General features: G+C 39.0%; 1 protein-coding gene across 2 annotated transcripts in view; it reads right to left on the bottom strand.

Moving 5' to 3' along the window:
- Nucleotides 1-1,454: 1,454 nt before the first annotated feature.
- vps50 (VPS50, EARP/GARPII complex subunit) overlaps nt 1,455-14,195 on the bottom strand; it is a 115,052-nt gene continuing 102,311 nt past the window's right edge. For both annotated transcript variants that reach the window (XM_023344992.1, XM_023344991.1), the window contains 3 exons: nt 12,935-13,056; nt 4,228-4,417; nt 1,455-4,112 (listed from right to left, as the gene is read on the bottom strand). In XM_023344992.1, coding sequence (XP_023200760.1) covers nt 3,993-4,112; nt 4,228-4,417; nt 12,935-13,056 — 432 coding nt within the window. In that variant the 3' untranslated portion in view covers nt 1,455-3,992. The remainder of the gene's footprint in view (nt 4,113-4,227; nt 4,418-12,934; nt 13,057-14,195) is intronic.

The raw sequence follows: 14,195 nt of genomic DNA on the forward strand, positions 1-14,195 counted from the left end.
CTGAGAGGCCATGTAGGTCAGCGGCGGTGATTTCTACAGAATTGACACATGGAATTTGTCAGAGGGGCCGACACACAGGAGCACAGAGAGCAAGGCCTTTGGTCTGAAAGGGCAAGTGGGGCGCAGCTTCACGGGGCAGGAATGGTTGAACACTGCTTACAGGGGAAATGCCAAAATGGGGGGTTGCAAAGCACAAACCCCGTAAACAGGGCCTGAAAGTGTGATTGTATGCTTGAAAAGATTAATCAATCGTTCAAATGTCAGTGCTAAAGCTACCGAAACATGGTCATCTTCCAAAACTGAGACGGAGAGACGACCATTGATCAGAGAAATTCTGTTGCTGCCAGGATGATTTATTGTGAATGATGACAGGAAACCAAGTTAGAGGAAGGCAGCAAGACAGCAAGAACGTGTTTAAAGTGAAGTTGGAGACGAGGATCACACAAGAAAGGACAGGGGAAAGACAGAGAAGAATGGAAAAAAAGAAGTTAGGAGATTAGGGAGGAAAGAGGAGATTAAGGAATTAAACCAAGAAGAAAATAAAATGTCAGAAAGGATGACAGCAGGAATGTTTCAACGCCATCGTCTCTTTAAATAAATTATTCAACGGTGCAGATACCCTATTCTCCACTTTTTGTAGAGCAAATCTGTGCAAACACTGTAAGGCACCCGGACCCATCAAAGTCAACTGTGCTAACAAATAAAAGTCTTCTGACAATGGCGAGGTACTGAACTAAAAGCAGAATAGAAATGAGCCAAAGCACAAAAAACATCTCCGAGAAACCTTCTGAAAGAAAAGCGTCTGGCTGGTTGAAAGCAAAATATATAAAAATGAGGGATGACTCTGAACTTTTCCACATTACTAAACACATATACATGTTTTAGTCATCAATCTGTTTTGTGCCTCACCCCTGTGGCATCTTATGCTGGGAAGCCAGCAAAAGCCAAGAGGACTGATATGCCACTTTCAAGTCGGCTGCTCGAGGGGCGCAGCGTACTGCTGATGAGAGCAGAAATTTGAAATTTCTTCCCTCTTTGATAAATATGATCTGGAAAAAACGGAAAATCCAGGCGTTATTTTTGTGTAATGGGCTGTTGACTCAAACGACATAAGCAGTAAACAGTGCATCCAGGAGTAAGTCATCTTCATGAGCCACAAAGGCTGCATTTCCTGTATGGACACATAAGAATTAATCTGTTCTAAAGTGAGACATAAGAACATTATAAAAAAAATATCCAGATGTCATATTTATAAGGATCAGTGAGGGCGACCTAATCAGTTTCCTTTTAGCCACACAGAAAATCACATTAATTAGCCTGACATAGCCTCTAGCTGAGCAAAACATTAGGACCACTAAAAGTTGATGCTAATCCATGATGAAAACATTTAAAACATTGACAGCAATATGATATCAGGCTAATTCACGTGACAACATACAGACAAGAAGCATTGCCAGTGTTAGTGTATTCATTTATTTGTCATCCTTCTTCCTCCTACAGTAACAACAATCATTACACACAGATTTTCACTATAGTGCACTTGAAGTTTAACTTGATGATCGTTAAATGTTTGTCTTTGACTCGGATGATAAGTTACACGAGGTGATAACATCCACAACAGCGGTCATATAAAAAGAACAACAGAAAAAGGCATGAAATAAATATAGCCATTGTCCAAAGTATTCTTATTTACAGTTTGTTTTCCTGAAATAGCTGCACACAAGATGAACCGATGAGGCTACCACAAAAACTGGAACTTGATTTATTTATTTATTTTTTTCCATTTTTAGATGGTTAGGGGAATAAAGGAAGCCTCTCAGCTGCTCCGTTCTTTTATCCAGGAAAGTTTTGCCTTTATGCTTTAACTGTGTATGGATGATATTTTGGAGACAAATATGGATAAATCCCAAACTGTTTTATTAAATTAGAACAACGTGGGACTCATTTATCAGCACAAAGCCACCCTTTTCACCCAAACGTGGTCGTGAGGTCTAACTTGCGTAGTTGATAATTTAATGTGCTTATACAGACAACAATAACAATGCTTTGCAGGATTTTAATCAAATTTGCACATTTTATTCTAGAATTTTGTTAGATGCAAGTCTCTAAATGAGATAAACACTTTAAAATAGGGTAAGAATGTTTTTAAATGACTATTGCATCAGGTTTTGCAGACTTGGTTCAAAAATGCATTTTTAAAAGTTGAACCCTTGAAGTGAATATTGTCAGACCAGACAACAGGATCTGAATTATTTCACATAATATGGAAATGTACTTGAAGCCTAAGTTCTTTATGTAACAGAATGAGTTGTTATTTTTAATGTTCTATGCAAATGTTGGCATTTTCAAGGTAAAGCTTTGTTTAAATGTTGGTTTCTGCTAATACCACAAACAGGTGTGAAATATGTTTTCAAATTAAACTTACAGATATAATAGAAACTTTTTATCTTAAGCCTTACTGTAAATTTAACAGAGTCCTATTGCTCCAATATGTGGAATGTCTCCTCAAAAAAAATCCCAAACAAATCCCACAGAAAAATCTGGGGTGGGAACATCTGGTTCACAACATGTTTTGGCTATTGTCTGATTTTTTTTTTTTTTTAGATGCAACATTGATGGCCAGTGAGCCAGAAATGCAGTTATTCCATATTTTTCCAGTCAGTGAATGCACAACACAATACTAAACTCTTCGTTGTGGATGCTGTTACTGAAGGAAAAAGTAAGCCGTTTTCAGTGCCAGCGACGTGTCAACAATGAGGCCAGATGAAGCAGAGAGATGATTTCTAAGTAAATTATGTTCTAAAAGATGTTGAAGTATCTGCAGTTCATCAAGGCTTCAAGAGAGCAAAACCTAAAGAAACACGTTACAACAGAGTTGGTTAGTTTTAACCTTTCGCGACCTCTTCATGGAACATGGCAAATATGGAAATGTTGGTAGCCTTTTGGAAATCTCCGAGGTGAGAAAAAGAATCAACATCCTCTAGAAATACATGCAGATTTTTTTTTTTCAGCTACAGTAAGCTAGCTGCACTAATTTCTGAAATAAATATATAAAAACTTTTTTGTCTTAGTTTTACGATATTATCTAAAGCATAAATCTGAATAAGTCTGTAATTGCAGGTGGGAAATTGGCTGCAAAACCCTAATCGGTGCTCTTCTAAATATTATTATTGACAATTCTCAGCTTGCAAATCAGCTCAAATAAACCGAGTTTCACTCCTCAGTGAAGGTCACACTGAATGAGGACACCGAGCGAGATGACCAAAATGGCAAACACACCTCTCCTGAGAAGGGACAGAGAAACACGCAGTTGGTGCAAACACATAACAGCAGGGCAAACTATAGTAATTTATATTATTTTCAGAATCATCATCTTTACATTACATTTATCTAATTTGTGGACAGAACAAAACAAAACAAAACAAAAATAAAAAACGCACACATTCCAGTCAGGCACGACGAACAACACCCTGAAGCCAAATATTATACAGCGAGCGTACAGTACGGCCTGGAAGAGTGAGTCATTAATGCTGATCAACTCTCCCACTATAAGTGAACACATTCAGACAGAACGGTGCGGCATGATCAAATCAATGCATCTTCTGTCTAACAGAACCTGTTGTGTCATATCCATACATGTGATTTTTTAGAAGTTTATATGAGAAAAGCTCAAATTTGATTACAAAAGAGAAAGCAGCTAACTTATAATCCATCTGTGCGTAGAAAACCTGCAACGCCTTTAATGTGAAATACAAGTTGACGTACATGGAGCGCATTCAACAACAGGAGCTCGTGTTTGTGACCATATAAGGACAACATTGATATATATTATCAACAGGCTGACAAATGTGACTTAGACTGACGTCTTCAGTTGTGTATATTGCGCAGTTCTCTGAATCCTTCATAATTTAAACTGTAAAAGAAAACATTCAGCTGTGAGTTTTTGCTCACATTCATCTCTACTCGTTTGCTTAAACGAGACGTTCGCGAGTCTATCTCTTTGGTCTGTCGATGTCATCGATGGCAGCCAGGAGTTTCTGACGAGCCTTTTTGTTGATGTGCGAGCCCAGACACACGTTCACCAAATTGGCCAGCTGCTTCATGGAGTACTCCTGCATCAACACACACCGGAACACAAAGGAAAGCAAGCAGGAGAGAAAGACAAGCAAAATCCAATTTACGTTCTGCGCAAAACCCATCCATTTGATATTAAACCGGCCGTCTTACCCTGTGGTTTTTGATAAACTGCTCCATGTCGTTCTCAGTAAGGTAATACGCCTTGATGTAGGTCTCCACAAACTCCTTGTCGGGGATGGGACGCAGGTCAGTCAGTTTCTCCAGCTTCATTAGGAACTGCTGAAAGTCCAGCTGCATCAGGGCTCGGCCCTCGTTGCTACATTTCTTTACGTTAGCGTAGCTACAGCGGAGGGCAAAGAGGGAGAAAAGGATTTCATTTAATACCTGTGAGCCATCGCAGCAACGGGTCGCATGAGTGTGGCGGAGAGGCTGTCGTTTCAGGTTTATAGTTTTCATGCATGGGCACTCGAACCAAGTACTGTCATCTTCAGCAAATATGAGTGGTAACACTGGTTTGCTGCAGATTGTAGAGGTGCAGTAGGAAGCTGTTGAGTCTCAAAATAAATAACAGCGCACCCACTGAAAGACTGCTGCATTTGCTGAGTGCTCTGAATCCACCGAGGTAGTACTTACAATGTAAAGATTTTTGTTATTCAACTTACAAAGTCACCTTTACTGCAGAATGTGTTTAAGTCCGGTGACTTTAGAGCAAAAATAGAGGCATTTTTATGTCCTGTATAAGCAGAAACTTAATAAACTCAAAGAAAGCAGACTAAGCTGAAAACATAAAGCTACACTGTTAGACCTTTTATTGTAATTTTACAGTAACTTACTGGCAACACTGTTGCCAGCAAGTTACTGTAATTACCATTCTACAGTACTCTTACTGGCAACACTGTTGCCAGCAAGTTACTGTAATTACCATTCTACAGTACTCTTATACTGTAATTACCATTCTACAGTACCTTTACTGTTATATTTCACAGTTAATTTTTACTGTGAGTGTGCTTTACAGTTATAACTGCATTACTGTAAATGTAGTTTATAGTATAATACAGTAATTGTATTTTATAGTAAAGCTGGTCTACTGTAAACTTGTTTCACAACATAATGTCAGAGTTTTACTGTAAATTAAAGTTTACATTTCTTTAAGATAAGAATACTTTACCATAAACCAAAAAAATTCATAAAAGAAATTTTAGTCCAAGTACTGTGAATAACAGGTGTTTATTTTCAGCAGATTTGTAGAAATAAAATCCATTTACATATTCGCAATGTCATAAAGAACAATGTCACAATACAATATAATGTGCTGTAAAACAACAAAACCATAGAACACATTTCCTACATCAGAAGAACTTTTATTCCATTCGTCAAACAAAATCAGTGGGATCCATCTTGTGGAAGCTGAACTGTAAAGAATAAGACAGACAATGTGGGAGGTCATGAGATGGTCAGGAAGTTATCTACATTTTCAAATCGACAGGAAGTTAACAAATTAAGCTGAAGTGACAATGTTCACATGCATAAAATCTTTGTCATAAAGCAGCATTAAGTTGATAATTTGTTTTAAAAAAATCAATTGGACTGAAGTGATAATAGAAGCTGCATAAAGAATGAGCAGGACTGGCTTCACTTCAGGTTTTTGGATTGTTTATGGCAAAAGCAGTCAGTCAGTCTTCAGTAATTCAAAAGATTGCGTACTACAAATGTCCCCAAGGGGACGATGAAGTACAACAATCTTTTTAGTCATTTTGTTGGTGCTGACGGATTACTGCTAAGGTGTGCCTAATAAACTGAAAACTGCATAGTATAAAAATACACCACACTTAAACGACTACACACTTATACATTTCTGTGATTTATTAAGAGATGCAGCGACATCCACTTTTTACCACGGACACAGAAAAGATGTAGGCTACTCTAAAGGGCTATTGTGTAGGAATCACATGGCATTTATAAATAATCATTAAAATCAGATTAAAAAGGCTAAGGTAAAGTCAGAGCATGCAAGATAGGAGGAAAAGACAACAAAATAATAAACATTTACATTTGGTAAAATACTTACCTAGTTGGAAGTCCTCCATTCAAATTCAGCAAGTTGTTGGAAGAAGGTGGTGATCTGGGAGTTGACACTGACTACTTTCCTCTTGACAAGACTTCCCGTCTTGCGGCTTGTACCGACTTTGGCTGTGCATTTGGTACCAACATCTGGATTGATCCTCACAAAGAATCTTTTAACAGAAATAAAATATATTAATTGTATTTTTTAATGAAGACGTACAATACAGCAATCAGCTATGGTTCTTCATCATCAGTCAAACTGTCATTAAATTTAATTCATAAATGGCTTGGTGTAGAGTACTTGCCGTTGTATCATCTCCAGCGTGGTGGATGCTGACTCCTGATACTCCAGATTGAAGACAGAATATGACCCAAGAAAGACAGCAAGGACGCTGGCAAAGTCATGTAGTTGCTCAGGCTGGAAAAATACCTTCTCCTCCATACTGACCATCCACCGGGTTGCAGACATCAAGCTATTTCCTAAAATAGACAAACCCTTGTCAGGCTAACGCTAGTGAGTAAAAGTACAGACTACAATAACTATTACATACATTGCAACGAAAAAATTATAGTGATAGAAAATATTCCTCTTACCAAGCATGATTACCCTTGGTGTAGTGGGTAAGGTCATTTCCATTTCAACAGACATCTTGGTGGAGGATACCTTTAAAACATAAAAGGAATACTCTCTTAAATATGAATTACTGGTAGTAATTTATATTTAAAGGGCCAGTTCACCCAGATTACAACAGGTTTTTGAGAACCTCATCCCGGAGACTAGACTAGATTTTACCCCTACATCCTGCTACCACTCTGAAACAGCGGATGTGAATGACAGTTTGTGGGGCTAAATGCATTTTTTAAAGCATTACATTCCACAAGTGTTCAGTCTGACTTCTGCAATGGCGGTGACTCCTGTGCATGTGGGACCTGAATGCAGAAAATGTTCTGAAGGAAGCAGGACATTGCTCTATTCCACATGCAAACCGATAATTAGCTGTGTGTTGATGTTTCTTCACATGACTACAAAATTCTGTAAATTCTGAAGTACAAATGCTGCAGAATTTACACCTGTACGTAGTTGCACCTGTTAGTACTGACTTAACTTTAAATTTACAGGAGCATGGTTTAAACATGTGAACAGTCCTTATGTGTAACCAGGGTTGGAAATTAACTTTTTTTGTCCACCTGCCACTGTGGCTGAACCAACTCAAAAAATAACAGAAACCACTTTAATGTTTTTCACCTTTGTCCTCATTTACAGACTCTTATACACTATGTTGGAGATGTAATGGTACTTTAGCAGGCTAACCAGCTGTAGCAAGCTCAAAGTTATAGATTAGGTTAGCTGCTCCTCTACATTTCCAGACTATTTTGTGGCGTCAAAGATGTTTGAAGAGCTTTTTACCTGTTGTCTTGTCTTTTGAAGAGATGAAGCTATGTTAGCAGTCAGCAGGACAGAACTGCACAGCCACTTGGAGGGAAAAAGCTTGGGAGTTAAAAAAAAGGTCATCTGAAGAAAAGAAAAAAAAGAACAATGTTAGAAATTCATCCTTGCTGACCTACGTAGCTAATCTGCACTTTTAACATTTGCAAGATCATGGTTTAAACAAATGAACAGTCATTACATGTAAAATAAAGAAAAGGGGGGGAGGATCAATTATTAGTTAAGGTTATATTGTTCGACAAAGGATGTAGCAACAATGCTAACAGACACTCAGCACTGAGCTCATCTCAACCTAAAGCCGCCCGAGGAAGATTAAGCGGCAAAAGTCAAGCTAAAACCTTCAACGGTAAAATTAGCACCTTAGCTAACGTTAATTCCGAACCAGCTCAAAAAATAACAACATCATATTTTCCTTTCTTTCACCTAATTTACAGACACGTAACTTATAACGTTGCAATATGCCAGTTATATAAAACACCAGAGTTAGTAACGTAAAGGTAACGTTATGTTACCAGGCTAACCAGCACAAACGAGCTCACGCTATAATGCTAAGTTATAGCATGATGCTATAAGCTACGTTAACTCCATCTAAAATGTACATTTCCAGACTAGGTTTTGGCTTCAAACAGTTTTCTAAGAAGTGGTTTTTTACCTGTCTTGAAGAGCTGAAGCAGTGTGAGCCCACAGCACGGAGACAGAGCTGCACTTGCACTTGGAGAGAAAAAGCTTCGGAGTTTAAAACAAACGTCATCAGAAAACAGTTGGAAGCGAAGCCACTCTTGATGACGTAGCTAGATAAACTGCATGTTAATGTTAGCTAGGATGTGAAAAAAACAAAAGTACATTCTCTCTTTCTGCCTTAAAAATATGTTAACCACTAAAGGAGTAAAAATACAGAAACAGGGAACCGCGATGAAGCAGCTATGATGACTGTTGGAAATCAAATATAATTCTTACTGTATATTATCAGTACAGTACCACTACTGTAATGTGTAAACAGTAAATTACTGCAAATTCAAAACATACAGTAAATTACTGTAATACTATGTACTATACCCATAATGCAATGCAAACTACAGTAACTACTTGTAAAGATGTCTTATGGTATGGTGACCAAACGTCCGTATTCCCCGGGACATGTCCGTATTTCACGTCCTGTCCCGGGCGTCCCGGGTTTTTTTTAGAAAGTGAGGAAATGTCCTGTTTTTTAAATTACCTTCATTGGACCATTATATTTACAGGCACTAGGGCACTGCGCACGGCCCTGCGTGTGACGTAATCCCTGAGCCGCGTCAGTGCGGGCAGCCCTGTTCTTAATCAGAAGATAGATAGCGTGGCTGTCAGTACGCCAACAACATACGAAAGCGCAAATGTATGTTTACCTACTATTTACAAAAGAGTTTCCCCGCTTTCAGACCCCCCCCTCGCTACAACGTGTCCTGGTTTTCCCAACTGAAAATATGGTCACCCTATTTATGGTAGTTTTACTGGGCATTTTGTGGTATTTAACTGTAATAAATACAGCAAAGGCTAACAGTGTATGATGACCGTTGGGAATCAAATATAATTCTTACTGTATATTATAAGTACAGTACCACTACTGTAATGTGTAAACAGTAAATTACTGCAAATTCAAAACATACAGTAAGTTACTGTAATACTATGTACTTTACCCATAATGCAATGCAAATTACAGTAACTACTTGTAAAGATGTCTTATGGTAGTTTTACTGGGCATTTTGTGGTATTTAGCTGTAGAAAATACAGCAAAGGATAACAGTGTAGAGCCTGCCCCTCTACTTCCAAAGCGCCTCCCTGGACAGCAGGCGATTCCTCATAGTCCTGTACAACTAGTAGTAGTGTTACTGTCACAGTAGCTAAAGTTACTTCTTTGATTTCAATAGTTAGGCCTGATTACAGACTGACTGGGAGAAATCATCTAACTACACCGTGTTCCAAATTGTTCTGCAAGTGATATTTTCTCAGATTTTCTTAAATGGTCAATGCAAATGATGGTCAGTATAATTTTCAAGTCATTAACTATTACAGTATAAATCAAATTTTACTGAACAAAAAACTCAAAATGCACTGTTCCACATTATTATGCACAGCAGACTTTCTAAACATTTTATGTTTTATAAGGAACTGCAAACGGTCATTCTTTGAATGTGCAGCATTAAGTGGTCACATGTACTAAAATCAAAAGCTATTTCAATCAAAAACATCTTAACAGACCCAGTTACATGTTAACATAGGATCCTTCTTTAATATCACCTGCACAATTCTTGCATCCATTGAACTTGTGAGTTTCTGGATATTTTCTGCTTGAATTTCTTTGCAGGATGTCAGAATATCTTCCCAGAGCTGCTGGTTTGATATGAACTGCATTCCACCCTCAGATCTTCTGCCTGAGGAAACTCCAAAGGTTCTCAATAGGGTTGAGGTCAGAGGAGGATGGTGACCACACCATGAGTTTCTCCCCTTCTATGCCCATAGCAGCCAATGACACAGTGGTATTCCTTGCAGCATGAGATGGTTCATTGTCATGCATGAAGACGATTTTGCTACTGAAGGTACGGCTCTTCTTTTTGAACCATGAAAGAAAGTGATCATTTAGAAAGTCCATATACTTTGCTGAGGTCATTTTCACACCTTCAGGGACTCTGAATTGGCCGACCAATGATTCTCTCCACATGATTTCGGCTCAATAAATGACTCCACCACCTCCTTGTTGACGTCACAGCCGTGTTGGGATGTGGTGGCCCACCACCAATCCACTACTGCGTCCATTTGGATCATCCAAGGTTGCACAGCAGTCATCAGTGAACAAGTCTGTTTGAAAATTAATCTTCATGTACGGCTGGGCCCACTGCCACCGTTTCTGCTTGTGAGCTCTGGTTAGCGGTGGCCGAATAGTAGCTTCATGCACCGCAAGCCTCTGGAGCAGCATTTCCCAATTCCGGTCCTCAGGCCTCCCTGCCCTGCATGTTTTAGGTGTTTCCCTTCTGCTACACACCTGGATTGAATATATGGGTGATCAACAGGTTTCTGCAGCACTTGATGGTCATGCAATCATTTGAATCAGCTGCTCTGGAATAGAGGCACATCTAAAACATGCAGAGCAGGGAGGCCTGAGGACCGGAATTGGGAAACGCTGCTCTGGAGGATCCTCCACCTTGAGGTTCCAGAGGCACCAGCTTTCTCTTGTTTATTACCTCTCTCTTTTGCCTTCTCCTCCTTTTTTTTTTTGCTTCTCATAATTTTTAATTTTGCTTGTCAGAATTTGTTGTGGAGCGTTTGAACTCCAGAGCAGAATGCTAACAGAGCCATTTTTGTGCGTCTCGGTGGAAAGACACGAGCTCTGGACAGAGAAATTAGATAAGAGTCTGAGGGAGGCAGAGCTCAAACAAACAAGTATGACCACTCTATCAGGCTCTATAGGGCTGGGAAGAGGGGGTGTGTGTTCCTGTGTATTTACGCTGCTCGAAGAAGTGTACCGGGAGAAGAAGGAAAGCAGCAGAAGTCTGAGTCGTAATGGCACATTTACTCACTGGAGTGGGTTCAAAAGTTCTCTCACAAAATGAGAGGAAACGTGTTTAGCAAATATCCGGGGAGGTAAACATGTTTCCCCTTCACAGCGGGTAAGGGCAGCCCTTCCACCTACGCTCAATATTCAGTGTTTGCCCTCTGCTTGAAAACACTTGAGCAGCACTAAAGCATTTAGGTGAATTTTCTTCAACCTTAATCGTACTCTGCGCCCGCAATCACACCCACCGAGTCACTGTAACTAGTTTAAGTAAAAACCCCTGAAGCAGCCAACGTCCACATTCCTTCCACGTCCCATTAAAAATGTGTGAAACCCCAAGACAATTGCTAGCAGGTAGCTCATCTCGTTGTCACCACCCGGCAGAAGGATTTATCACACCTACTGTCTAAAAAGCCCACTTCGCACACACACTCAACACGTGAGTATAAAGACAGTGGGGATGCTAATGCTCAGAAAAAAATAAATTAACAAAAAAAAAATACAAACACTGCTGCTTTCCATCACCTATCACATCCCATTTTCCTCTCACTTTCAGGGGAGGAAAGTGGTGAAATGCATTACAAGGGATGTGTCAAGAGCAATGTGCTGTTTTGTGAGCTCAGCGCTGAGGTCGCCCTCTGATGGGAGTTTAGAGAGGCTTAAGAGATGTAACCGGCACCGAGGGGGTTCCTGCAAGAGTGGAATTTAATAAATAGGAAACAGTCTGAAGTGCTTTAAGTGGTTTCTTTAGTTTAAACGTAGTTGATTTAGTTTACCTGAGACGATTTCGAAGCTTTACTTCTAAGAAGTTACGATAAAAGCAAAAAACCCAATACATTTTGTAAGTGGCGTGCTAAAATAATTAACTTAATTATTCCATGAAAAAATAACTAAAATCTGCACACCCATTTTTAAAACTTGACTTGTTCATCATTTTCAGGCAAAGTTTTTAGGAGGCTTTGTGGAAGTCCAAAGAGCCACAGGTTTCAAGACTTCTGCTCTGGACAATGGCTGAGCCATTGACACACTGATCCTTTCTTGATCAGCAATTCTTCAGTCGATTTGATGCTGCGTTTTCATGTTTGGTCCACATGTCTTCACATTGCACTTTAAAGTACTTTAACATACAGAGTAGTTCATGCTCGATTCAACCACATCATCCTTCCTTGCATCACTACATGTGACAGCTGGTATGAGATGTTTTGCTTTTTGCCTTGATTTTCACCAAACACGAGAGTGAACCTCATGGCTTAATATTCATTTAGAAAATGTCGGTTTCAAAATTGTCTTATAATCCTTCCCTGCTTGATCGACAGCAAGAGTTAATTGGTGATGTTTTTCCTCCTGAGTACCACAGTGATATACATCTGAAAGAATAATTTGCATTTAATTACTCACACCTGGCTGTTTCTTTCCCTCCTAAATTCAATGAAAAACAAAATGCACAAGCCACCATTCAGGCACTTAAACTATTCCCTATCTGTCATTGATCTATCTTAGTGTTTACCAGAGTAGAATCTGGTGACAATATCAGGCGACACTTTTAGTGTTGCCACTCTTTGAATTTACTCATGCTGGTTCAAACTCCTACAGCACAGTTCAAATTTATACTTGGTGACAAAAATAGTGCAACACTCAGAATGTTTGACATTCCTTTAGAGAATTTGTTCAGTAAAAGACTGGAAAGAACACAGAGATGTTATTGATTCCATGTTGACAATATGTCACCACAACATTGTTCTGACCACACAGTCTAACCAGAATAACCAGGGATCTGAGATGTTTGTGTCACGCAGAGGAACGCCTTCAGACTTTCTTACCCTTCAACCAAAGTCCTGTTAGCCAGGCGGATGCAGTGCTCCCACAGGACGTTGGACACAGGCAGAGGAATGCGCACATGTCTGGAAACATCACCAAGCCGCTTGTTAAATTGCTCAAACTCCTAAGAGGATAGAGGAGACGGCATATGAGAAAAACCCCCAATAAAAAACGGATTAACTGTAGGTATTTTGCATCCGACTTGGTGGACTTGCACACTGGGAAATTAATTGAAATTGAAAGGTTATCAGTTTTTCTGATGTATCCCAAATTATGTTAGCAAAATACAACATTTTGCTAAAAAAGAAGTTATTTCAAAGCTAAATACCAGGTATATTTCTTATTTAGCTTACTGTCTTAATTATGAGGTTCATTCAGTCAATCATTGCTGCACACTGGTCAATTGAAAAAGCTGTAACACATCAAATTTTGGTTATCTTAAAAAATATTCTTGCCCGGGATAAACCGTTATTGAGAGGAAACTAGAGGAATCCATGCATCACTCTTATTAAAGTAATGCTATTTTGAATGCTGGCAGACAGCCTGGCTACACTTACTTTGTTCTATAAAAATACAATGTTATTAAATTGAGCAGGTTATTTTCATGTAAAGAGAATGCTTCAGACAAAATTACTGTACCAAACTGGAATAGGGAAAAGCAAATGAATCAATTTACTTGCTTTACTATTCTGCTTTACTTTTTGGTGTAAATACCACAATACCATTTTATTATGTAAGGAATAGAATGAAGAAAGGACTGAACAACATTAATCCACTAAGGAACAAATAATACACCAAGCAACATCCTAATCTAATAGTGGGCTTTTAGAGTTGTCTCAAACTAAATTACAACTGCACAGGGGTTTTAATTACACTTTCTAAAAGACATACTTTAAGTGAACCTTTGAACTCTTTCTAACATTGTACCCTATAGGCAAGGCCAAATTAACCGTTAAAGCACAGCTACTCATTGCCAGCTTTTTATGTTTTGACACAATGTTAAGAGAAACTATCCCAGAGGACGACGCAGACTGCAGGATATAAACATGTACGGTGTTGTTTTGGTCACAAGAGGCCATCAGCTGCATTATGTGTGCTGTGTTTTGATGTTTCCTGGTTTGCAGCCATAAAAACTCCCACAGAAGGAGTTTGTGTTATGTACTTTGCGGCTTGCTGAAATGTTCAATTATGGATGACAAACAGTCGTGACAGTACATTTCTTTTTACAGAAGCAAAAGTAGTGGCTATATAGAAGATGCATAA

The sequence above is a fragment of the Xiphophorus maculatus genome, chromosome 13, assembly GCF_002775205.1.
Source record: "Xiphophorus maculatus strain JP 163 A chromosome 13, X_maculatus-5.0-male, whole genome shotgun sequence".
NCBI classification, from domain to species: domain Eukaryota; kingdom Metazoa; phylum Chordata; class Actinopteri; order Cyprinodontiformes; family Poeciliidae; genus Xiphophorus; species Xiphophorus maculatus.